A 26,670-nucleotide genomic window follows, 5' to 3' on the forward strand; every position below is an offset into this window, starting at 1 on the left:
AACCAGGAGGTCGAGGTTCAATTCCTGGTCAGGGCACATGCCCAGGTTGTGGCTCGATCCCCAGTGTGGGGAGTGCAGGGGGCAGCTGATCAATGATTCTCTCTTGTCATTGATGTTTCTCTCTCTCTCTCTCCCTCTCCCATCCTCTCTAAAATGAAAGGCTAATATGCAAATCCACCGAATGGCAGAACAAGGGTCACTCTGACACGCACTGACCACCAGGGAGCAGATGCTCAGCTCAGGAGCTGCCCCCTGGTGGTCAGTGCGCTCCCACAGTGGGGGTGCCTCTCAGCCAAAAGCCCTGAGCCGTGCTCATGGCTGGCGAGCGCAGAGGTGGTGGCAGGAGCCTCTCCCATCTCCCTGGCAGCGCTAAGGATGCCTGACTGCCAGCTTAAGCCATCAGTCGGACATCCCCCGAGGGCTCCTGGACTGCGAGAGGACACAGGCTGGGCTGAGGGACACCCCCCTCCCAAGTGCACGAATTTTGTGCACTGGGCCTCTAGTATAGATATATTTAAAAGAAGAACATTGGGCTTAGAGGTGCTAGCTGACTGCCTGGGTCACTCAGGGCTCTAAGGACAGTGCTTCCTTGATTAGGTTCTGAGCCCATGAGTCTGTTACGGGGTAGAGGCCTTCTTCTAAGTAAACTTGGATGTTTGTGGAGACGAGGCCTTTTATTCGTGATTGCATTCTTAAACCAGCTTATTGGAGATTTACAGTTAGGTTCTTCCCTCTTTGAGCTCTGACGGGGAAATGCAAAATGCACGTTATGCAGAGGGGACACATTGCCTTCAGCAGATCTTTTGTCGTGAACAATTGTACACACTCTTTGGAGAGCCTGTGAACAATTGTGCACACTCTTTGGAGAGCTTTGAGTGCTGTGAGCATTCCTGCAGTAAAATCTCAAAAATGCGTGAAAAAAGTACACTTCCTTTCTCCTGTGGGAATTTATCCGAAGGAAATAAGCACCGATGGGCACAAAGGCTTATCTCCCAGGATATCCGTTTTAGGGTTGAATAAAACAGGACTGGAAATAATCCGTGTGCCTCCAAGCAGGAAAACGATGAAATGTATCCAGAACACAGTTGCAATCGAGAATCATCTTTTGAGGACTTTTAATAATGTGAACATGTACAATGTGATAAGAAAGCAGCGCAAACAGAGGATGTAATAAAAAGCGAATTTTATTTAAAATCTATACACAGAAACCTAGAACAATGGGAAGATCTTACATTAAGATGTTAAGAGTCTTCATGGCGAGGGGGGGGGGCGGGTGATGAATGAGTGTAGGCTGTTTTTCTTCCTAATATTCTCAGTGCCCAGGAGACAGCCACGGGCGGCTGTGTTATGGCTGCTGCTCGTGGAGAGCGGCTGTGACTACAGCACTTCTGCAGTGACTGACACCCAGTGACGAGAGTTTTGACTTGAGGGAGACAGGACTTGGATCTCCCTGGACAAATGTTTGTTTTCACAGATCTGCCTCAGAACGTTACCTGGGCTTGCGACCCTCCATTCCCCCAGGAATTTTCTCAGGAAATCATCACCAGGCTCCCGTTCCTCCTCCCCTCCCCCACTGGCCCCAGTATGGTCCCCTGAGCCCCCTGCTGCAGACACATCAGACACATCAGACAACCACACATATTACACACACAGCCCCCTGCTGCAGGGTTGAGGCGCACTCGGGATGCAGCCTCGCAGGCTGGTCTGGCCCCTGCACTCATTCATCACCTGGGGGCCTCGTGGGCACACTAGCCCCGGGGAGCCACTCAGCTCTCAGACGGAGCCCGTGGGCACTGACTGCCCCCTGGGGAGCCCGAGGAACAGGCTGCCTGTGAGCAGACCAGTTGCCGAGGTGGGAGGTGGTAGAGCCGTCTCTGCTCCGAGCACGTCTGGCTCGTTGTCTGGCTTCCTCCTTGTCTGGGAAGGGCCATCTCTGATGACATCGTTCGATTGAACAGATAGTCACTGCGCACCTTCCCTGTAACTGGCCGGTGCGGGGTGGAGAGAGGACACGGGGTCCGGGGAGTCCACGCCTGACCGGGCGGGAGAGATGGCGCACTTCACAGAAGGGAGGCCTCTGGGGCCGGTTCTCAGCTAGAACGTCCACATCCCCCAGGACCGGCTTCCTTCCCCAGCAGAACACACACACACTGCACATACCAGACACATCACACACACCACACATATCACATACATCAGACACACACACCACACATATCACACACCATACATGACCACCCCACACACATGTACCATGCACACACCACACACACATACACAAACACCACACACACCATACACAACCACCCCCACACCACACATACTACCCCCACATCACACACACCACACATATCACACACACCACACATATCACACCCGTCACACCCACATCACACATATCACACACACCACACATACCACACACATCAGACATACCATTCATATCACACACCACATACATATCACACATACCACACACATCAGACACACACACCATACATGACCACCCCTACACATACATATACCACATCACACACCACACACATACACAAATGCCACACACACTATACAGAACCACCCCCACACCACACACACATCCCACATACCATACATCATGTACATCAGGCACACACGCCATAAATGACCACCCCCACACATACATATACCACACACAAATCACACACCACACATATACACAGACACCACACACATCACACACAACACACATATCACACACTATACGGCACACATGCCTCTTCCTCAGCCTCTTTCTGTCATGGCTGGAAGGACTCTGACAGGCCTGGCCCATCCCCCCCTTCGCTTAGAGGAGGACCAGCTCTCTGCAGCCTCTTCCCACTGACCCGCTGCCTCTGCTCCGCCAGGCTCTGGCCATTCCCCTCCTTCCCCTGCGAATGTGTGTGCTCCTTCCCTGCCTTTTCCTCAGCTTCTTTAAGCCTGTTTTGTTCCCTCGTCATTTGATTTCTGTCCAAGACAGATCGACATTTATTAATACACGGGCACATCCCTATTCAACTCACATGACCCTGCTCTCTGGAAGTGGTGAGTCCCCAGCTCCCAAGAGGGTCTGGGCCGGCGCAGCAGGGCCTTGGGAAGGGGCCCTCCCTGACACTCCTCCTCGAGACCCACCAGATGGGGAGCGGAGCCCAGGAGGGGTGTGCCGGGTGGCGGTGGGCACAGTTTGGCAGGGAGCCCTGGCCGAAGGGGCGTGAGAAGCTGGGACGGGTTGGCTGGCGAGTCAGGGCCGGCAGCGGCTCAGACTGAAGAGGTTTGGAGAACCCAAGCTGGCTTCGTTGGCAACTTCCTAAAACACGGCTCCTCAGGCTGCCCTTCCTCTCCCATCTGTCCCGAGGTTGCTCTGCGTGGGCGAAGGACAGCTGTGCCTTCTGAGGTGCCAGCCGCAGCCCAGCAGCCCCTGGGTGGGGCCGAGTCCTCACCCCGTGAACCTGCTCAGCCACAGACGTAGCCTCGTGAAGACCCTCCAGCCAGTGCCCATGGCCCAGCCCCGGGAGGAGACGTCCTCTCATCTACCTAGACCTGCAGCGTGGACTCCAGGGGCTCATCTTCCCTGAAGCTCCACGAATGAGGGGGTGGGGGATCCGGGGTGCTCTCCTCCTCCCACACCCGGCAACGAGGCTGGGGTGAGGGCTCAGATCCCGCCTCCCAGGTTGGAGCAGCCACCAGCCTCCCCCAGGACCCTTCCTTAGTCCCCTGCCTGCCACCTGTGCCTCCCTCCTGCAGCTTGGCAGGGCAGAGCCGGGCACTGCAATTGCACAGGGCAGTCCCTTCAGCCTCGGGTACCGAGGAGGAAACGGAGGCCCAGGCTGTCCCTGGTCTTCAGTAAGTTTTCATAAAAGGCAGACTTCCTTTTTTAAAAATATGTTTTTATTTCTAGAGCAAGAGAAAGAAAGAGAAACATCCATGATCTGCCTCCTGCACACCCCCTACTGGGGATGGAGCCCACAAACCAGGCCTGTGCCCTGACTGGGATCGAGCCAGTGACCTTTCAGTGCATGGGATGATGCTCAACCAACTGAGCCACACCAGCCAGGGTGTAAAAGCCAGACTTTTATGGGCTTTTCTCTCCTAAGTGAGTCTTCTCTCCGCCTTCCTCACTGCTCTAAAACCCTTCCCTCCGCACGTCCGGCACAAGGTGCAGAGAAAGGAATATTGGTTCAGGGTTAGTAGACTGGCAGAGTTAGCTCTGTGACCTTTCCTCAGCTGCTTTTTCTCTAAAATATATTTTTATTTAGTTCAGAGAGGAAGGGAGAAGGAGAGAGAGAGAGAAACATCAATGATGAGAGAGAATCATTGATCAGCTGCCCCCTGCATGCCCCCTACTGGGGATCAAGCCTGCAACCTAGGCATGTGCCCTGACCAGGAATCAAACTGTGACCTCCTGGTTCATAGGTTGATGCTCAACCACTGAGCCACGCCGGCTGGGTTTTTCTCAGCTTCTTAACCTCCCTTTCTCTTCTGTGCAACAGAAGAAACAATGATTAGATTTAAGAACGGGACAGAATACGCTGTGGGTGGTCACAGAGTTGTTTTGGCTAAAGTTTTAAAAAACAAAGAAAAGAAATTGCCCTCAAATGGGTCAGAGGACAGATAGATGTTAGTTTGGGGCCCCCTTGCCAGTGATCCCCAAACTCTGGGAAGTGATTCAAAGGGTTAAAGTGGGATTCATCCCCTAGAGAGTCATTTGGGGTGCTTTGTTTGGGGCGATGCGAACTTGCTGTGTCTCTAACTGTGTTGGCTGCTGTTTCCTCCTGGATGTCCCCACCTGTCCCACCATAAAGGAGGTGAAGGTTTGAGCACGAGAGCACAGGATCCCTTCTTTCTTCCCGCCTCCTCCCCTGCCCAGCTCCACACCCTTTTGGTTCAGAAGCTTCTGTAGAAGAGGGGCTTCCCATCCTGAGGTTCCTGGCTTGCCCCTCCCTCCGAGGTCACCCCCTGCCCCAGTGAGGATACCTAGCAGAGAGGGGCGGGCACTCCAAACTCGGGGCGCCCAGCTGCCCCAGGATGGGCAGGAAGGCCCTGAGCCTTCCAGTCCTGGGAGCAGTGTCCTGAGATGTGGCGGCCCCTGCAGGCAGAAGCAGGAGCTGCAGCATCTGTGAGGCAATGATGGGTAGGTGCTGGGGCACCCAGTTTACCCAGGACACAGCCTCTACAGCGGGAGAGACCCCACTTCCATTCCTTAAAGCTCCAGAATACTGTAGTCCCCGCCCCCCCCCCTTATCTGCGGTTTTACTTGCTGTGGTTTCAGTTAGCTGCCGTCTGAAGATATTAAATGGGAAATTCCTGGAATAAGCAATTCATGTTACAAATGATGCACCGTTCCGAGTAGCATAATGGCATCTCATGCCATCCTGCTCTGTCCTGGCTGGGATGTCAATCATCCCTTTGTGTCGTGTATCCGTGCTGTTTCTTCACTTAGCAAGTGTTTCGTTATCACATCCACTGTCACAGTATCGCAGTGCTTCTGTTCAGCCTTATTTTACGTACTAATGACTCCAAAGCACAGCATTATTGTGATTACTCTCTTACTGTGCCTAATTTATGAATTAAACTGTATCATAGGTATTGTACGTGCATCCACTGGAGGTCTTGGAGCATATGCCCCGCAGATAAGGGGGGGTCCACTTTATTTTTAATATAATAATAATAAAGAAACAGGGCGACTGAGTTGTAGTATGTTTTAAATGTTTGCTTGGAACAGGGTAATGCTTTTGACACCCACACAGCAGTGTGACTGTGCTATTCACAAGATAACAAATTAAAAAACAAACCACAGAGCACTAACGGCAGGAAGCGGACACCTGTTTAAAGTTGTTTGTGAGTCTCATTTTTTACCCCACCTGTGTTTTCCTGGATTGTATGTTAGTCTCCTTTGAGAGATCAAGACTTGGAATCTGAGGAGGCCGTTGATGATGGTGGCACCCCAGCGTGGGCCTGGCCATGGGGTCTCCATGCATCTCTCTCCTGAGGTAGTCCACAGTGGGAAGCAGGTGCCTTGAATGTGCTTTCTGAGTGGGATAGAGAGACTCCTGAGGTCAAGGTCGTGGACTTGGTCCCTGTGTGGGTCAGTTAGCTGTAGTCTGCACGCTGCCCCCTGCTGGTCATCACAGAAATGGGTGACATTGGTCTGGAACAGCCTTTTTCAAACCATGGTCTGGGGGTCCCCAACAGATTAGGAGGTCTACAAGATCAAAATTATTTTCATCATAATAATAAGACATTTGGTCTCATTGTCTCACAAATGTGAAGAGTTTATTGATATGGTTTCAGATGCCACATTAGAACTAATCTTTAAGAAACAACCAACTGTTGCGTTTCGGTGCAGTGGGAAAGATTAGCCACAATTATCTGGAAATATGCCTCCCTTTCCAACCTTGGTACGTATCTGTGAGAGTCTGGATTTCTTTCATGCGCTTGAATAAAACCACATATCGCAAAAGATTGGATGAAAAATCAGATGTGAGCATCTGCTGGTTTTTGTTAAGCCATCCATTACAGAGATTTGTAAAAATGTAATACAATGCTATTTGTCTCACTAAGGATTTTTGTTTTGAGAATATAGTTATTTTTTTAAAAAAATATGTGAACATCTAATGGGTTTAATATTTTTATTTTTTTTAGAAATTCAACAGCATAAAGAACTTTTCTTTAGTATATTTTTTAATTGATTTCAGAGAGGAAGGGAGGGGGAGAGAGAGCTAGAAACATCAATGATGAGAATCATTGATCAGCTGCCTCCTACACGCCCCCCAACAGGGGATCAAGCCCGCAACCCAGGCATGTGCCCTTGACCAGAATTGAACCCAGGACCCTTCAGTCCGTAGGCCGACGCTCTATCCACTGAGTTAAACCAGCTAGGGTGGTTTATTATTTTTAATGAATTTTAAGTGTTTTCTCTGCTTAATATCTAATATTAAAAATATCAATAGCTATAGCCCACATCACTTGGAGTCCTCAAGAATTTTTATAACAATTTAATGAGATAATAATTCTCATACCATAAAATTCACACTTTTAAAGGTGAATTCAGTGGTTTTTGTGTATTCCTCAAAGTTGTGCAACTAACTCCAGATCATCAAAAAGAAACCCTGAACCCCCTAGCAGTCATTCCCCATTTCTTCCCCCCCCCCCCCCGACAATTACTAATCTACTTTCTGTGTCTAGATTTCTATTCTGAATATTTCATATAAACAGAACCATACAATATGTAGTAGTCTTTTGTGTCTGGCTTCTTTGACTTAGATTAATGTTTTCAAGGTTTATCCATGTTATGGCCAAATAGTATTCCATCTATATATATAAAAGGCTAAGTGACCGGCCGACTGGCCAGTAGGTATGATGCACACTGACCACCAGGGGGCAGACACTCAACGCAGGAGCTGCTGAGTGACAGCAACTTTGCAGAGTGCCCGCTCACACTCCTGGACCTCTCGGGGGATGTTGGACTGCCGATTTCTGCCCGATCCCCGCAGGCCAGGCCGAGGGACCCCACCTGCCGGAGGGACCCTGCTCACTCCGCAGATGCCCTTTGAGCCCCAGTGCCGCCCCAGGTGTGGCCGGCCGGGGAGGGACTGTGGGAGGTTGGCTCCAAAGCGTGTCCGGCCCTTCTCCCCTAGTCCCGCCCCAACCTGCCCATCTACCTTCTAATTAATTTCCTTTCAATGTGCATGAATCTGTGCACCGGGCCTCTAGTTGTATGAAAAGCCACATTTTATTATTTTATCAGTTGATGGACCTTTGAATTGGTGCCACTCTTTGGCTGTTATGCATAATGCTGCTGTGGACATTCACACACAAGGTTTTGTGTGGATGTATTTTTCTGTTCTCTTGGGCATATCCCTAGAAGTAGTTTCTGGGTCAGATGGTAACTCTGTTTAACATTTGAGGAACTGCCAAGACTAATTTCCAGCCTCAGTAATTTTTCAGAGTGTAAAGGAAGAAGTCCTGTGACCCCGACTGGTTTGGCTCAGTGGACAGAGTCTCGGCCTGCAGACTGAAGGATCCCGGGTTCAATCCTGGTCAAGGGCACGTCCCTGGCCCTGGTTGGGGCACATGCAGGAGGCAACCCATCGGTGTGTCTCTCTCACATCACATCAGTGTTTAAAAAAAGAAAGAAGCCCTGTGTTTGAGAGCCACTGGGCTAGGTGGGATTGGACATGGGAGTGTGGACAACTCAGCACAGCCTCTCGTCTTTGTCCTGGGGTTGAGTCCCTCAAAACCGTCTCTCTCCTCTGTGCTCCTTTCCCCTCTAACATATCCTTGGTGGCAAAGAGACAGCCAGTACGCCCGACTGTGGAAGTTAAGCCACCAGGGAGTTCTGGAGTAGGGTCTCGTCGCTGCAGATTTTGAGGGTGCCCTCTACACCGTGTCCCCCGCAGTTGTGCAGGGTGGCAGCCTGGCTGCAGCTGCCTCTCTCTGCCTCCTTCCTGCTCTGGCACCGGGATCGCTGGCTGTGCAGAATCTCGTGGGGAGCAGCGTCTGTGAGGCCTTGTTAGCAGAGCTGAGGAAGGCAGCTGGCTTCAGCCACCCATGTGCCTGGGCCGCTGCTCCGGACCCCCTCCCCAAAGAGGGGCTGTCTAGCCATAGCCCCCAACCGCTGCCCAGGCCCCTCCTGCGAGGTGATGGGCGAAGCACAGCAGGCGCTGTACTTGGAGGGAGCAGGGATTGGCCTCCTCCCCGCCCCCCAGGGGTTTGCCAGGCTTTTGAAAGAGGAGTTTGGAGGGAACAGTGTTTGGCTGGAGGAGTGATTCTGATGGTGAGACTCCAGGTGCCAGGGGCAGCGTACGGGGATAGGTTGGCAGTGCCAATGTGTGGAGCCTGTGGGACCTGCCTGCCATCTGCACCCCAGCCAGTGACACGCTCTTTCTTTTTGCTCTTATCCCCCCAGAGGTGACTCCCCACGCTGGCTGGGGCTCCGAGCATGGCCGACACCATCTTCGGCAGTGGCAGCCATCAGTGGGTTTGCCCCAATGACCGGCAGCTCGCCCTGCGAGCCAAGTGAGTACCTTCTCTTCCTTCGCCATCGCTGTTCCCTCCTTTCTTTGCAAGATTCAGTCCCAGGGACCCAGAGAGAGAGGTTTGGAGACAAGTGCCTCTCGAATGAACACCAGGCTCCATGCCCTGGGCTGGGCCCTGAACAGCCATTCACTCATGTAACCGCCAGGTGGATTTCTCTCCATTTCTCAGGTGAGGGGAGTGAGCCGGCGCCCCTTGCCAAGGCACTTACCTTGTACGTGTCAGGCCCAGGGCCACACCGGATCCTCCTGACGCCCGCACCCGTGTTCTTCGTCACCACGGCTGCAGGGAGCCAGGCCACTTCCTCCCCTTCTCTGTGAAGAGCATAAATCCCTGTCACTGCATCTTCAGCCCCTGAGCCCCGGGAGGCGGGAGCCGTGGGTCGCTGGAGGCCCACTTTGTAATTGAGTGCCTGTCACTGACAGAAGGACAGAGTGAATGAGGAGCTGAAACACACACACAGCCAGCCTCGGGCGCCCAGGCTCCTCCACGCTCCCGTCCCATCACAGTCCCTGCGGTTCCCGTTTGTTCCCTGGGGTCCTGGTTTTCCTGTTGCCTCTCCTCCTGGTGACCCCTCAGCTCCGTGCTGCTCAGACTGCTCTACCTGCTGTCCCCCTTCGGCTCAAGACCAGGGGCTCACAGATGCCCCTCCTGCCTTCCTGTGCCTGTCTCTCCAGGGAGTTGGGGGGTCCCTGGTGTCAGATAAGCCTAAGCATCCCCTTCATCTGTCAAACTGTGTCAATTACCAGAGACAGCATTTCCCAAATGGGACCGAGTTAAAAAAAAAATTGCGATTAGATGTTAGGAGCCTGCAGGGACCCAGAACCGAAACATCAAAGGGGGAGAGAAATTAATCCGAAATGCCCCAGAAGAGTGGAGTCCTGCCTGATCTGCAGGGATCTTTGCACAACAGTTAATTTGTCCCTCTCACCGGGTGGCTCAGCCCCCTCAGGGCAAGTACCAGGGAGGAAACCAGCCCTCTCCCTCTCTCCTGACGACAGGCAAGATGTGTCCTGCCTGGCGGGATACAAGGAGCCAGGGAGACCTGTGCTCTGGGGCCGGGGCCCGGGGTGACCCCTGGCCACCCCTCCAGCATTTCCGTCAGTTCTCCCTGACCTTGTCTTGCACTCAGCAGCAGCCAGAGCTGTAGCGGCATCTTTGAGAGGAGCAAATGCTTTTATCTTCTCCCCGGGGTGTGCCGCCATAATGCCAGGCTCCTGGTAATGCCAGGCTCCGTAAAGGCCTGGCACAGATCCCCACATCCAGGCACTGTGCTGAGAGTCCCTCTGGGAAGCCTGGAGAAACTGCCTTTCCTAGCTCTCGCTCGGTCTGTCCTTCTGTCCTCCAGCCACCATCAGGCATTTTCTGAACCCCGACCGTGTGCCTGACACTGGTTACACAGTAGCAAACAAGTCCAGGCACTAATGGAGGTGAGTGAGCTCTGCACACACACTTACCCATGTGCTGTGACAGTGGGGGGTAGGGAGGTGCTGACTTCATCTGGGAATTGGAGAGGCTTCCCTGAGGGTGTGACACTTGTGTTGATCCTGGAGGAGGGTTAACTGTTAGATGGGGAGATGGGGGAGGGGCTTCTAGAAGAAGGAACGGCATGTGCAAAGGCCCTGGGGTAAAGGGAGCAAGAAGAGGACCTAACAGGAGGCCCGTGTTGAGGGGAATGCAGAGCGTGAGTGAGACGGTGAATGGGGTAAAAGGAAGATGGAGAGGTGGGGCAGGGGCCTGATGGGGCAGGGCCTGGTCCTCCAGAGACTCACATTCTGGAGGGGAGAACGAGGGTCCCAACTTGCCTCAACATAATGTTTCAGCCTCTTATTGCAAAGTTTTTCAACATGGTCCCATTTGGGAAATGCTGGCTCTGGTAACTGACACAGTTTGACAGATGAAGCATAAGCTTATCTGACACCAGGGATCCCCCAACTCCCTGGAGCTATGCCCAGGCCTTATGAAAACTGAGAACGGACACTTAACCATCTTGGAGGGGATCAAGAAAAGCCTCCTGGTAAAGACCGTGTCTAGAAGAATAGGGCTGCGCCGTGGGATGGGGGCTTGGCGGGAGGGGACACTCCCCAGGTGCAGGGCACAGCGTGAGCAAAGGCCTGGAGACAGCATGCAGCGCAGGGCATGGGGAACGGGGAGCAGTTGCTGCTCATGCATACCATGTGAGGCCAGGGGGCCAGGGATGGGGGCACCCTCTGGGGGACGTACCGATGGGTGCCAGGCACCACCGGAGGTTCTTCCCTGGGGGTTGCACCCTGAGTGGCCTCCTTTGGCTCTGAGGAGGGGCACCTCGAGGGAACACGATGCTCATTGGCAGCCATGCCCATAGTGGGAATGGGGCCTGATGGGACAGGGCTAGGGAGCAGGCAGGAATCAATGAGAACATAAATGGTCGGGGTTCAGTGGGTGAGCAGATAGCGGTGGGAAAGGAGGTTCGGAGGGTTCCCTGGGGGAGCCGGGCAGGGCCATTGGCAGCCGCTAGATGCTAGACGGGAGCTCCCCTGGCCAGGAGGCCTGCCGACTCCTGACTTGCCTTTAGAAAGCTAGAGGCATCTAACTGTGCCCTGCCTCTTTCCTCTCGGAGAAATGGGGAGGCCTGCTTTGCAGGCTGACACGAGGTCCAGTGGTGGGTGTCTGCAGGGCCTCAGGCTGGCACTGGGCCCAGAGGGAGCTGGCTAGGAGCTGCTCCCGCTGGGACAGGTGGCGGTGCTGGTGCCCTCCCTCCTCTGACTAGTTCAGTTCCCCTTATTTATACGGCCTCCTAACACCCACCTGCATCCACCCAGCAGCATGTCCCCAGCACCTATGAGCCTGGCATCAACAAATGTGCATGGAATGAATAGCTCTTGTCACTTTTAATTAAATAAATGTTTGTGCCGTTGATTGGGCATCTGTCTCCCAGCATACTCTAGTCTTCACGGCGGTGACTTTGCCATCTTGTCCATCTCTGTTCCCAGCACCTGGCACAGAATGTCTCAGAGAAGCTGGGACCCAGGGCAGGGCGCAGGGGGCTGGGCCTGCTGCTGCCACCCTCTCCCCACCCAGAAAAACAGGAAGGGTTTGAGTCCTTGCCCTCAGCCCTGGCCACAGCCACAGGAGGTGTCATCGCAGCCCAGTGGAGTGGCGACGGCTGAGCCCCTGAGCCAGGCCCCAGCCCACCTCTCCTTCTTGCCTGCCCGGCCACCTCTCCTCTCTTGCAGCTCCATTACCCTCCTGCCCTTGAACCCTGTCTTTTCAAAATGCTGTCCATCTCCTTTTATCCTCAAGGTTCATGCTAAACCTAATTACAGTTCTTCCCTATTCCTTACTAAGCGCCATCTCGCTTTCTTCTGTGATGCAGATCTAGGTTTATTCTTCTCTTGATCATCCTCTGTGCTCCTCCCTCAAACCTCACACACCATGGCCGTGGCCTTCTCCATGTGTACAGCGGGCGCATTCCGTGCCCCTGCCTCCCGGGGAGCGGAGATGGTGCTGCCGTCTTTGTGAGTGGGTGGCAGAGCCGGCACTTGGAGCCTGGCAGCTCCCTGTTCCCCGAACGCCTTGCGCCTGTGGCTATGGCGGGGTGTTGGGGTTTGCACTGGGGTGACCTCAGGCCCATGTTGTTCTCTCCCGAGGCTGCAGACAGGCTGGTCTGTGCACACCTACCAGACCGAGAAGCAGAGGAAGAGCCAGTGCCTCAGCCCGGCCGAGGTGGAGGCCATCCTGCAGGTCATCCAGAGGGCCGAGCGGCTGGACGTCCTGGAGCAGCAGAGGGTCGGGTAAGGGCCGCTCGGGCTGGCCAGAGCAGACCGGGGAGAGGAGAGCAGGGTGCTCAGTGCCAGACCAGGGGGCGGCCAGTCCGGTGCCCTCGTCCCAGGGCTGGCTTTTCACCCTGCAGTGAAGCCGCGTAACCCAGCCCATCGAAGCCTCAGTGTACCCGCCCGTGAGATGGGGATAGCGGCCGCTGTGTGGGCCCAGGCTGTGGGGTGAGAGTGTGGTGCAGTGCGTTAGGGACTGCTCAGCTCTGCACATGGGAGGGCCTGCTGCGGTCCAGCAGCAAGGGATTTCAGTCGAGGCTGCCCTGGGGTCGTCCCATTTGAGACTCCAGCAGGAGACACTCTCCAGCGTGTTCTGGGCTCTTGTCCCGGTCTTGGCCTCCGACCTCAGAGCAGACGACCACAGTCTTCCAGCCGCTTTGTGGGGTCTCGTGCTTGTTTCATTACAAAAGCCACTCACAGTTCCTGGAAAATCTGAGGAGCACAAGTGGGAGAACACAGATGCAGAGCTCATTTTCTACTAAATGTGTAATCATTTAAAAAGTCGGACACGTAGACATACCCGGTTCTAGACAATGAAAGACCCCTGCAGAGACCCCGCTCTCCCAGCAGCTCCATGTGCATGGCTCAGTCACTGTCACTGTTACAAGGAGGGTTTAGATCAGACAGACTCCTGGTCTCGCTTTTCTCCCACCCGACCTGGCTCTGGCCCTGTGCTGCCCCGGGCCCCGCAGGTGCTCTGCAGACCCCCCAGCCGATGATCGACACCCAGGAGGGTGTGCGGGGAGCAGGGGGTGTTCCATGTGGGCTCCTCTGCGCAGTGGAAAGCACCGTGCCCGCTCCTCCCTCTGGGCTGCTCCCATTGCCTGGCCCCCTCTGCGAGCACTGGGTTTGGCAGGGGCCGAGAATGGCCCAGAAGGCAGTGCCTCAGGTCCATCATCTCAGAAGGAGGAGGTGGGTGCATCCCGTGTGTTTCGTGAGTTAGGAGGCACGAGGTCATACTGGCAGGGGGTCCCCGAGAACAAGCGGGTCAGGCCAGGGCTGATGACGGCTTTGCTCCAGAGGCCCTGTAGGGCGTGGGTAAGGGACAGTGACCCCATGGAGGTCAGGAGTGCTTGCTAGAGGGCAAGGGGGAGAGGCAGCCTCCTGCCCAGCCTGCTCTCCCTCGGCTCCAGGCAGAGTCTGGGAGCAGATTGAGTTGCCATGGGAGTGGGGCCTGGATGTGGACCCACTTAAGAGCTGTGTGACCCTGGCAAGTGACTTCCCATCGCTGAACCTCAGTCTTCTCATCTTTAAAATGGGGGGAAATAGCATCTTCCTCACTGCGGGGTGTGGAGGGAGTGACAGTGAGAGGAGATAGTGTAACCATACTCTGTCCTTCATTCATTCAAGAATTTTCGCTGAGTGTCCGGCGGGCACTGGCGACGCTGCTGCCAGCAAAACGGAAGTGGCTGCCAGTTCCACAGGTCGCAGCATTGCTGACAAGCTGTCATGGAACGGGTCACAGTGGGCCGAGGGTTGTGGCACCCCGAGGAGGGCACCTACCCCAGGCTCAGTGGGGTTCCGGGAAGGCTCCTGGGCACTCAGCATCAGAGGTTCAAAGACGGGCTCGTCTTCTCTTTCTCCCTCTGCTTCATCCGCCCCGTCGCTCAGACCAAAGGCCTCGCGCCTTCCTGAGTCTCTCTTACCTCCCCTCACCCCAGGCCATCGAGGCTCTGAAATACAGCCCATCCCAGTCTCCATCTCCCTTCCCTGGACTCCCACCACCTGCTGCTGGCTTCCTCCCCCCCACGTCCCCTGTAATCCTGAGTGAGCTTTTTAAAATGTCACTCGGGTCAAATCACTCCTCTGCTTAAAACTCCTCCGTAGCTTCACGTTGATCTGAGAGAATAATCCAACTCCGTGTTGTGAGCGACAGAACCATGTAATCCGCCTTCCTCGCCCCTCCCGCCTGCTTTCATCCCAGGCTCCCTCCCGTGTGCTCGGAGCACAGCCACCCTGGCCTTCTGATCATCCTGATGGCAGGCCCCTCCTCACTAGGAACGCTCCAGGCTTCCCCTCTGCCTCGGGCTTTCCCTCCCCGGCTCTTCACATGGTTTGGTCCTTGTCATCCTTCAGCTCTCAGCTCGGATGTCCTGAGAGAGGCCCCCACTGATCACCGTCTAACATGCCCCTGACCCTCGGAGTCTCCCTCCCCCACCCACTCACTTCACTTCAGAACACTTTCCCCTCAGAAGGCAGTTCGCTTGTTTCCTTGTGTCTGGACTTTCTCCCTTTATTGAGCATAAGTTCCGTGAGAGCAGGGACCATGTCTGCCTCTGGCTTGTTTGCCACAATATTCCCAGCATCCAGCACCTCCTAGATGCTCAGTATTGGCGAGTAAGTGAATGAGTAGGGGTTCTAGCCAGGGAAAGAGGTGAGGCAGGGAACAGTGTCCCAGGTGAGGGAACAGCACGTGAGGCCTGTGTCGTGTGGGGCCCTGTGGCAGCTGAGTGCAGGCGTGGTGGGGATGGAGACAGGAAGTACCTCCCATCGGGCTGTGTCCTGTGCTGCAGGCGGCTGGTGGAGCGGCTGGACACCATGAGGCGCAACGTGATGGGGAACGGCCTGTCCCAGTGTCTGCTCTGTGGAGAGGTGTTGGGCTACCTGGGCAGCTCGTCGGTGTTCTGCAAAGACTGCAGGAAGGTAAGGCCCTGCTCCGGCCCTGCCACCCTGGCTGCCCAGCCTGGACCAGTTCTAGTGCTGGCCCAGCTCTGTGGCTTTGCATCCTGGCTCCCAGGAGTGTGTGCATGTGTGTGCGTGTATGTGTGTGTGTGCGCGCTTTGTGTGTGTGTGTGTGTGTGCGTGTGTGTGTGTGTGTGCGCGCTTGTGTGTGTGTGTGTATGTGTGTGTGCATGTGTGTGTGCACTTGTGTGTGTGTGCATGTGTGTGTGCACGCGCATGTGTGTGCATGTGTAGGTACATGGCATCCTATGCTTCTTGGCGGGAGGGATTGAAGCCTGAAGGTCAGATGGCCTGCCTTCTAGGGCCAGCCCTGGGGAGTGGACCTCTGGGCCTCACAGGCCCAGGTGTGAATGCAGCTCCCCCACTAGCCACATGACCTCAAAAAACTTAAGATTGTGTTTTATCATCGTCCTGATCTGTAAAATAGGGATAATCATACTATGTACCTTATAGATTTATGCGGATTAAATACTATATGCAAAACTCTTAAAACCTTGTATGGCACATTAAGTACTCAGTAAACGTTACTGGTTTTTATTAAGTAAATACAACTCTCCTCTGAGCCAAATGGTATGCTAGGATTGCACTTCATGTTCTGTCGGTCTGCTCTTTTAGCCGGTTGTGGGCTAACTCTGGGTTAGGGGAATCCGAAGGACACGTGTCCATAACAGTCATTTCCCTCGGGTCCTGATAGTTAAAGTGGGAAGACGGTATTCTCTAGAGTGATGCTGATCGTAGCGGGACCAAGGTTTCCAGGACTAAAAGCAATCAGGAGGGCTGCCTGGAGGTGCTGGCTCCTGAAGCCTTCTGAGAGGCCAAGAGTAGAGTGAAGGGCATTCCGGGCACGGGAGAGCAGCACAGCAAAGACGTGGAGCTGGAAATGGGCTGGGCAAGCCCCTGGCTGTGAGGATGCAGGCCCGAGGGCAGGGAGAAGTGGACTGAAAGAAGAAAACACACAGGACGTGACATCCTATTTGACTTAGGAACAGGGGGAGCTTGGAGGAGGGACGGAGACGAGGTCATGGGGACTTGAAGACATGGGGCAGAACTGAGATCTTTGTGGGAGATGGGCCTTGTTAGAAGGAAGAACTCTCTGAGGGCCAAGCTGCATTTGAGCGGAGTGGGCAGGTCCACAGGGCCCAGGGCCCCTGGGAGATGATCAGAGATGTCACACAGACACCCTGCAGCCGTCTGCCAGGCCCGGATCACAGCAGAATCAGGAGAGCCCCCGGCCAAGCTTTAGCCCTTATAGGGGCACTGGTGTCTGGGAGGGGAGGACCGTGTCATCCATTCTCTCATCCAACAAACATGTCCTGGACGCCTCCTGGTGCCGGCACAGGGACACGGTGTGGAGACACAGACCCCGGCCTCTGGAACTGTGGGTAATTCATTACCGACGTGATTGAGTTACAGAGGCAGCCCTGGGGGCCTGGGAGAGCTCTAACAGGGCACTGGCCTATCGGGGGGCATCAGGGTCCCTCCACTCTGGTTCACCAGTTACTGGGGCGCTTCTATTTATTTCCATCTCCACTTCCTGCCTCCTCACCTTTTGCAGTGGCGAGCAGGTGTGTCCTGGAGGCGTGTGGCTGTGGGCAGGCTGCTGGAGCCATCTGACCTGGGGCGTGTCCAGATCCAGGCCTGGGGGCAGGTCTGCAGGGGCTCCTGGCCACACGGAGGCGGAGGCGTCTCCTGCAGGAGCCTGGCGGGTTTCAGCAGCCACACACTAACGAGTCTGGAGTCTGCTGGTGGAACCCTTGATGCGGGCACTTGCGGCAGCCACCCCTCAGTAATTGGGCCCGCACGCCCAGGCTGCCTGCCCTCATTAGGGGAGGGCTGTGGTGGGAAGGGAGGGGGCGGCTGGTTAATTAGAGAGGCCTGGCACTCCTAATTGCTCAGGATCTGAGTCAGCCAGCTTGCGGTTTAATTGTGAGTCGGGTCTCACCAGCGATGGGAGTGGGGGAAGGGCTGCAGGGAGGCCCCCCAAGCCCTGGGTGGTGCTATCACAGTGCAAGGGAAGCAATAGGATTTTTTTCTGGTTTCAGACAAAACGTGTCTCATGGTGTGGGTGCCAAGGAGGCTGCCCAGGAAGCGGTGGTCTCAGTGATGTGTGCCAAGTCCCGTGAGAGAGGATGAGGCAGCATCGCCCTCTGCTCTAAGCTGGTCCTTAGAGAAGTCCAGCTGCGTGAGGGGTCGGCGTCCCTGCTCAGGCTGGGGAGGTGCTGGAGGGAAGGCGCAGGCAGACCTGACCCAGGCCCCACAGCCTGCTCGAGGCTCTGAGGAGGTATGGGAGGGGGCGCAGCCGAGACCCCAGCAGGAAAGCTGGCAGTAACCTGAGGGCCACTAATCCCATCAAGGGGGCCCCACCCTCATGGTCTCATGGAATGCTGATCACCTCCCAAAGGCCCCACCTCCAAACCATCCCATGGGCGGTGGGGGCGGGGGGGTTAGGGCTTCACCATGCGAATTTGAGGGGCCCCACCCATTCAGTCCATTACACCTGCAGAACAGAACCTGGGGGTTGGGTGGGATCTGTGTTTAACAAGCCCTCCAGGGGTTCCAAGTCTCTTTAGGTTTGAGAACTCCTGCCCTAAGGTCCCGCCCCAGGCCCAGCTCAGGGTGGTGGGGAAGGACCTGGAGGGGCAGGCCTTCCCTCTGCTTCTCTTCCTCCCCTCGCCCTCCCCTCCCCACACCCGCCCACGCACCACACAACCCCCACTCCCCTCACACCACACCTCCCACACCCCCAACACACAACCCCCCATCCCCCACTCCCACACCCCCCACCCCAGGGCAGAGTGTCCTGCGCCCTCCCTCGGGCCCTGCTGGTCTTGCCAACAGTGCACACCGAGGCCATGGTGCCACCTTGTGTGTCCTGTGGAGTCTACCAAGCGCTTTCACACCCGTCACCCCATTGGTTCCTCAGCGCAAAGCTGTCAGGGAACTGGAGCTGAGGCTGTTTCCCAGGCCCAGGTGGGAAACGGGCTCAGTGGGCGCTGTGTGGCCTCTGGGTCACCTGGCTGGGTAGTGGGGAGCTGGGTCTGCCCCTCCGTCCCTTCACCCTGTGAGCTTTTCCTTCCTTGGAAAAGCAGGGATATCTTTCTAAAGAACACAGGGAGAGCTCAGCCGGTGTGGCTCAGGGGTTGAGCGTCTACCTGTGAACAGGGAGGTCACGGTTTGATTCTCAGTCAGGGCGCATGCCCAGGTTGCAGGCTCATTCCCCAGTAGGGGACGTGCAGGAGACGGCCGATCAATGATTCTCTCTCATCATTGATGTTTCTCTCTCTGTCTCCCTCTCCCTTCCTCTCTAAGATCAATAAAAATATGTTTAAAAAAATAAAGAACACAGGAGAAGAAACATCATACTCAGTGAAATATTGAAAACTTTTCTCCTAAAACCGGGAATAAGACAAGTTCTTTGTATCTTCATCACCGCTTCTACCCAGGGTTGTACCGGAGGCCTAGCCAGTGTACTCAGGCGAGAACATAAAATGTGTGGCCTAAGGATCAGAAAAGAAGAGCTAAACTGTCATCATGTGTGTTTCCGTGGTCAGAGCGCCAGCCCGTGCACAGAGGGTCTCGGGTTTGATTCCAGGTCAAGGGCATGGTACCTGGGTTGCAGGCTCGATCCCCGACCCCGGTTGGGGCCATGTGGGAGGCAACCAATCGATGTGCCTCTCACATCAATGTTTCTCTCTCCCTCCCTCCCTTCCTCTCTCTAATAATCAATGGGGAAAATGCCCTCGAGTGAGGATTCACAAAAACAATTAACTATCATTATTCACGAATAGCATGATTATATAACTAGAAAATCTGAGAGAACCTAAATGCAAATGGCTAGCATTAGTAGGTGCCTTTAGCAAGGCTGCTGTATACAACTTCCGTGTACAAGAAAATTGGTATTTCTATACACCTAAGACAAAAATGAGAGAAAATAAGTCCAATTTATGACAGAGGGAACTTTGGTATGAGGTGGGTACAGAATGGTCTTTTGGATAAATATGCGAGGTCATTTGATATTCGTATGGAAGGAATGTATCCTGACCTTTACCTCACACCGCGTCAATTCCACGCTGATTTCAGACTTACATGGGAAAAGTGCAATGCTAAATATTTTGGAGGAGTCAGAGAGAGAGAGAGAGACAGAGAGAAACGAACACAGGAGTAGTCCCTTTAAGGGCCAAGGAGTGGGTGCCATATCAGCATGGGTGATGCCTTTGAGGCCCCCGGGAGCACCCAGAGGCCCTGTCAGAGACCGCCCTTCCCCCACGCTCTGTCCAGTGCTGGCCGTGGCCGGCTGGCTGCCCTCCCCACCACTGGGGGTAAAAATGTCTTTCCCTAGACTTTCAGAAACAGCCGGAATGTTCTCAGGTCGTCCCACTCCAGAAGCTAAACACTGGGGCTGGCTGGGCCCACCTCAGGGGTCCAGGGCCTGGGTGGTGGAAGAGTGGACACCCCTTGGGGGAGATGTTTCCTTCCTTCGGAGCCTGCTCAGCTCCCTAGGCCCATCCTTGCAAATGAAATTAATTTCATGAAGGGCTTGTCTCTGCAGAATTTGTTCATCCATTTCCTGCTACAACGTTTTATCGGGTCCTGACGATAGGCCAGGCCCTGGAGGTACTGTGATGAGCAAGGTAGGAGGTGGCCTTGCCCCCGTAATCATAAGAGCCAGTACTTCTCTTACTTACTCTGCGAGACACTGTTCTGAGGGCCCGTCACATGTTAACTCATTCAGTCCTCCTAGCAACCCTGTGGGCTGGCACTGTTATCATTCCCCCTTTACAGATGTGTAAACTGAGGCTCGGAGTGATTAAGAATCTTGCCCAAGGTGACTCAGCTAGTTAGTTGTGGAGCCAGTATTTGGACCACGCGGTCTGGTTCTGAGCATTATTGCCAATAACTGCTCTGCTGCATCAACCCCATGGAATTACACGCTAAGAAAAGGCGATACGGGCAAGAGAAAATGAATACAGTCGTTCCAGAAAGTGGCAAAAACACACAAAGCAGGGAGGGAAGGGAGAGGGGGGAGGGGAGAGGGGGAGGGAGGGAGGGCGGGCACTGTAAGAGCCAGTGGGGAGAGAGTGGGAGGCAGTTATTTTATGTTGCGTACACAGCGAGGGCCTCAAATGAGGAGGTGACATTTGAGCTGAGACCATAACAAGAAAGTCAGATCTGGCAGAAAGGGTCCTGAGCAGAGGGAGCAGCGTGGACGAGGTGCGGGGTTGGGAAGAATGGGGTGTGAGTGAGAACAGAAAGAGCGCCAGGGAGGCCCCACAAGTGACCCTTCAAAGCTTTGAGGCCTGGCCCTTGCGGACTCTGTGGGATGGGGGCTGCTCCACCCTGCTCCCTGGATTAACTTGAGTCCCTAAAATAGGAGGAGGCAATTTTAAAAATTATTTTTAATTTGTGGTAAATATACATAACATAAAATTTACTTTTACAGTCATTTTTAAGTGTACATTTTAGGGGCATGAAGTATGTTCATGTTGTGCTATCATCACCACCATCCCCTCCAGAACTGTCTCATGTTGCAAAACTGAAACCCTGTCCCCAGAAAACATGAACTCCCCATCACCACCCTCCCCAGCCCCTGGCATCCACCCTCCTACTTTCTGTTTCTATGCATTTGCCTACTTTAGGGACCGCCTATAAGCAGTCATACAGTATTTGTCTTTCTGTGACTGGCTTGTTTCACTTAACACAGTCGTCAAGGCCCATCCAGGTGGTAGCAGGTGTCAGAGTTTCCTTCTTTTTAAGGCTAATATCCCATAGTGTGTAGATATCATGTTGTGTTGGTCCCGTTCGTCTGTCAATGGACTCTGGGCTTGCTTCTGCACCTTAGCTATTGTGCATGGTGCTCCCAGGAGTATGTGTGTGCAAATATCCCTTTGGGTCCCTGCTTTCGATTCTTTTGGGCTTGTCCCAGGAGCAGTTGCTGGACCACATGGTCGTTCTGTGTCATTTTTGGAGGAGTTGCCATCCTGCTTCCCATGACGGCTGCACCATTTTATATTCCCACCAACAGTGCACAGGGTGAGGAGGGTGCAGCTTGTTGCAGGGTCTCCCTCCTGAATGGGGGCGCGACGAAATCCATCCATGTCCCCCACTCCCCTTCCAAACCCAGTGCTCGGTGCCTCTGTCCTTCGGGTGTGGCCTCAAGAGCAGCAGCAGCCTTGAGCAATAGTCGCTTCATCCGAGCTGCCTCCAGACTGGCCTCGCCGTGCCCCTGTCCTCCTCAGCCTAATCAGATGTAGGAGACGTGAGCTTGTGCCTCGTTACCAGGATGGATTTTTTCATTCAGCTACTGATGTTTCCTAAATTCCCGGAAAAAGTCACTTACTTCGCCTGCCCTGAGGGCCTGCTCTGGCCGCTGTGTCTCCCAGGCTGCTTGGCAAGATTTGACATGGCTGCTGGTGTGGGATCGGAGGATGGGAGCAGACACCACACAGCATCCCGGAACACGTGCCTGCTCGGGATCTGACGCTCAGAACGTCCCCATTAGGCACGCTTCTTTCCTGCTGCTCTGGTGCCTGCGGTGTGACTTTCTTCCCCCAGAGGAGCTTCTTTCTTGCCACGTGGAGCAGTCCAGAGACCAGTCTGTTCACCCTGTCATGCCACTGCCCTTCAGATTAAAGTCAAAGGCAGCTGCGGAGCTGCCAAGAGCCAGGGTGAGCTTGGGAAACCTTGAGACCCTCTGGTGGCAAATCCCAGAGCTTCCTGGAGACCAGCCTTGTGGCGATTCCATGAGAACCTGTGATTCCAGAGAAATGTGTGGGTGGTCTTTCCCCATTGGGAGTGGGAGTGGGGTTCTTGGGGTACCACTGGAATAAGGATTTCCAGAGGCCCCCATTGAGGATGAGGTATGGCAGAAAGCATTCTTTCCAAGGAATTGCGTCCCTTCAGTAAAGCTAGAAGCGACCCCAGTCTCCAGCGTTTCAGCAATAGGCTAGTTACAGTCCATTAGTCATTGTGTGTGGGACCCACATGGCTGTGGGCGGTGTGGGCGAATGTAGGGGAACAGGAGCGTGAGAGCCCCACCAGCCAGGAGTCCATCAGGAGGAACCGCGAGCGTGAGAGCGCACGCCTTCGTTGTAGGGGCGGGCCCCTTTTTCCTGCCGAGGGCCATGTGGACATTTACAGCATCATTCGCGGGCCATACAGAATTATCACAGAATTATCCGCTTAAAAAGTAGCCTGCTGTATTGGGTCAAACATTTCTTTTTTTTTTTTTAATACTTTTTATTGATTTCACAGAGAGAGATAGAGAAACATCAATGATGAGAGAGAATCATGGATCGGCTGCCGCCTGCATACCCCCTACTGGGGATGGAGCCTGCAATCCGGGCATGTGCCCTGACCGGGAATCGAACCCTGACCTCCTGGTTCATGGGTCGACGCTCAAGCAGTGAGCCACACTGGCCGGGCCAAACATTTCATTAACTCACCCCTCATGCCTTGGCAGGGACAGACCAAATGATTTCGTGGGCCTTACACAGCCCGCGGGTCAGATGTTCCCACCCTGGTTTAGGGAATTAAATATTCCAAATTTTGCCCCCTTGCAGTGGCCACGCCCATTCGGGCCCATAACCTCTGTTCTCAGGTATGACTGACAGTAAGCACCCAACTTTCCTGGGTGTCTGTCTCCCACCTGTCCAGCCCCCGCCCCCAGCAACCTGCTGGGAGTAGATGGGAGCCCCCCCCCTCCGCCCCCCACCCCCGGAGTGTAAGGCTGCAGCTTCGCGGCAGAGCTGCCCACAGGGCAGGCCTGTGAGGTGTGGCCTTCTCTTTGCTCCCTTCTGTTAGGAATGACTAGGTTAACCACAATGGCATCTCCTGCAGCCCTCCAGTCCACTTAGCCTGCCTGCGTGCCACGCCCTGCCCGCCAGGCGCTCCCGCTGTGACAGAGCGTGTAGTGCAGGGGAGGAGGGCTGTAGGAGCAGGCATGGAGTGGCCCCAGGCAGAGGGCGCGGCTGGCACCCTAGAGCTGTGTGAGCCGGGCCTGGAGGTGGAGACCCAGGTGCCTGGGGAGGGCAGTGCAGGAGGAGGCACAGCTCTGTAGAGGCAGGGGGCAGCGGAGTGCAGGGACTGGGGGCATTTGGCATAGCAAGTGGTTTGTGGATGTGGGGGAGTCGGCCGGGAGAGGGAGGCGGGCCGAGGAGGGTGGAGTGAATGAAGTGAGGCTAAGAAGTGTCCTATATGCAGCAGAGCCATCGAAAAAAGGGGTTCTATTCAGGAAGCAGGTGGGTCTCTGGGGAGGTCAGGTCCAGAGGCAGACCCGGAGCGGGACTGCATGAGAGAGCCTATTGGATGCTCTAAAACAGTAAGCCAAGTTGTACTCCAGAGGCACAGACGCGTCAGCTTTAGCTCACAGCTGTGGCCGCTGCCGCTGCCTGACCTGTGGGGGCCAGTGCAGGCCCGAGGAGCAGGTTCTGGGCCAGTAGACAGAACTTGGTGTATTGTAATGTTAAAGCAATGGCAGGTTTGCTTTCCAAGTCTCTTTGTCTCAGGCTGGGATTGAGTTCGTGGCCTCTTAGCAGGGGGACGCCAGTGTGGGGGTTGGCTTGTGCTTCTGAGATGCCCCTTTGTCTCTGATGTTTCTGTGATGCCGTATACCCTTTACAGCCCCCAGGAGGGAGGCAGGCAAAAGACAGTGATTGAACCCATTTTCCAGGTGGAAAAACTGAGGCTCTCAGAGATGACTTGCTCCTGGTGGCATAGCCACGGCCTCACATCTCAATTGAGAACTTTGCTCACTCTTTGGGGGGTAAAAAGAGCTGAAGACTCATAGGAGACACCCCCCCCCACAAAGGAAGGTGATATTTAGTACCAGCTTGCCAATTGGGTGCGAAGGCCATTGTTGACTAAGTGCCTCTAACACTGGAGAAGGGATCGTAGGCCCTAGTGCTGACCACCCACAGAAGTGTGTGGCCCCCTGGCTGCCCCTGAAGCAAACCTCCCCACAGAGGTTTGTCGCACCCCCAGGATGCTGGGTGGAGCCTGGACACATCTGGGAGTTTGCAAGGGGTTTGTGTTTGCTGAGTCGTGGATGAGAGTCACTGGGAGGCCCCTCATCGAGTGAGCAAAACGGTCTATAGGCCTGGGTTGGGGTCGAGCTCCTTCCTGAGACAGCTGTCTGGCGCCCCCTCAGGCCCCTTGCCACCGGAGGAGCTTCGTGGCCCTTCCCCCTGGGTCTGGTCATTGTACATTCGAGAGAACGCAGGGAGCAGGAAGCAGTGTTGGCAAATCCGTTTAGCAGCTGTTACCAGGAACGGTAATTCTGGGCAGCCTCTTGTCCTCTGTTGTGGTAAATAACAGATAATGACATTTCCAGTCCACGGTGTGGCCGGGTGCTACTCACGCAGGCCTCACCTCACCTCACCGCTGCGTCCTGCAAGCTGCCACACCTCGGAAGGCCTGCCATTCGTCATTGCTCTCAAACCGCCCGTCTCTCCTGCCGCAGCCTTTCCAACGCGGCCCTGTGCTGTACGCGGACCTTAACTTGGGGTGGATGGAGCCTGCCTTCTGTCCCCCGAGGGTGGAGGGTGGGCAGCAGGTGCCTCTCCTGCTGCTGGGGCAGCTGGGAGGGGCAGGGAAGGGGGAGCCAGCTTCTCTTCAGAGGCTGCCCTTAGCCCCGGCCTCCAAACCAAGAAAGAATCAGGCCTTTCTCAGACGCAGCTTGGGGGATCTTGCCTCGCTCCCTCACGAACGAACGCTTTCCTCGCCCTTGTCATCCGCCTTCTGTCGGGGGGTGACTCTCCCAGGTTACAGGTGGAGAAACTGAGCCTGGGCGGGATTATGATCTGCCAGGCCGTCCAGAGCCCCCTCTGCCCAGGAAGCACCTCTGCCGTGCTGAGTTTCCAGGCGCAGACAGGCGTGGGCTTCGGCCCTCCAGGGAGCGAGCGAGGCCTGAGCGCCTGGGGCCACTGCACGGCCTCCCCACCAGCTCCCGGCTGCCCGCGGGGGAGTCTCATGAGCCTTCCAGCTCATTCCCTGCACCTCTGCTTGTTCATCTTGCTCAAGTGTGGCTTGATCAGGGCGCTCTGCCCTGAAGTCTTCAGTGGCTCCCACTGCCCGCAGAATGAAGTCTGACCGCCTGCACGCGGTGTCCAGGGCTCCCAGTCCATTCCCTGGGCACAGGCTGCTGACTTCAGCAACGTAAATGAACCTCCCGGGCTGGGAGTTCCGGGGCCTGAGGGTCGGCCCGACTGCACCTGCTGACTATCACTGCTCTCCTTGGAGTCACTCCTGCACATCGCCAGGGTCCCTAATTGCTCGTTAGTGCTGCTGCTGCTGCTGGAATGTCCAGGAGCCTGAGGGTGTTTGTCCAGGCTGCTGTATTTTTCAAATAAAAAAATCTGTTCCAACGACAGGTATTTACTGGCTTTGAGGATAATTGACTGTGTCCCAGGCCCCAGAGGGGACGTGGGGAAGGGAGTGGGTATTTCCACACACACTGACCTTCCAAAAGTTATGATGACCCTGGAAGTCAGCAAAGACAGTGCCAACCTCTGGAGCAGCTGCCGAGGGCTGATGTGTCCCCGGCTGAGCTGGTAGGGGCTGAGCTGGGGCGGGGGGTCTCCCGACCTGGGCCAGCAGGGTCTGTGCAGTCACTGGAGAGACGTCAGTAGGATGCAATCAGCACTCCTCTCTGGACGCTCACTGTGGGAGCACACGGGGTTGCGGGGGGGGGGAGTAATTAGCGCTTGGGGTGGGAGTGGGGGTCAAGGAGAAGAATATGTTTGCGTTATTCCTAAGAGATAATAGAAGCTCCCTAGCCATGAGGCACAGCCTGGGCAAAAGCATGGAGGCATGGGAATCCCTAGAGTGTTGGGAGCAGACAGTGACGCTTGGCGGGCACGATGGGCTTGGCGAGGCCGCAGAGCGAGGTGGGGGCCACGGCCTTCTGTGTGCATCCGTGTTCTTGTCTTTCCGCCCCTCAGCCTGTGAGCCTTACCGCGCTCTCGCCGAGTCCGGGGCCTGGCCGCAGCAGGGCCGTATGAAGTGTTTGCTGGATGCTCTTGGCATCATCGGCCCCGACCTGCAGTGAAGTCGCTGCCCACCAGACCTCTAGGGGGAGGCGTGGCGGAAGGATAACTGAGGCTTCTGCCTCGCCTTCCGACAAGCGGGG

The 26,670-nt window shown here is 55.2% G+C and overlaps 1 protein-coding gene across 4 annotated transcripts in view; it reads left to right on the top strand.

The window, feature by feature from the left end:
- Window positions 1–26,670, top strand: part of RPH3AL (rabphilin 3A like (without C2 domains)) — a 133,129-nt gene that overhangs the window by 45,870 nt on the left and 60,589 nt on the right. For all 4 annotated transcript variants that reach the window (XM_080681615.1, XM_080681614.1, XM_080681612.1 and 1 more), the window contains exons 2-4: window positions 8,924–9,033; window positions 12,681–12,824; window positions 15,377–15,506. In XM_080681615.1, the coding sequence (XP_080537741.1) occupies window positions 8,957–9,033; window positions 12,681–12,824; window positions 15,377–15,506 (351 nt within the window). In that variant the 5' untranslated portion in view covers window positions 8,924–8,956. The remainder of the gene's footprint in view (window positions 1–8,923; window positions 9,034–12,680; window positions 12,825–15,376; window positions 15,507–26,670) is intronic.

Source organism: Plecotus auritus (assembly GCF_963455305.1).
Source record: "Plecotus auritus genome assembly, chromosome: 7".
In the NCBI taxonomy this organism is placed as follows: Eukaryota; Metazoa; Chordata; class Mammalia; order Chiroptera; family Vespertilionidae; genus Plecotus; species Plecotus auritus.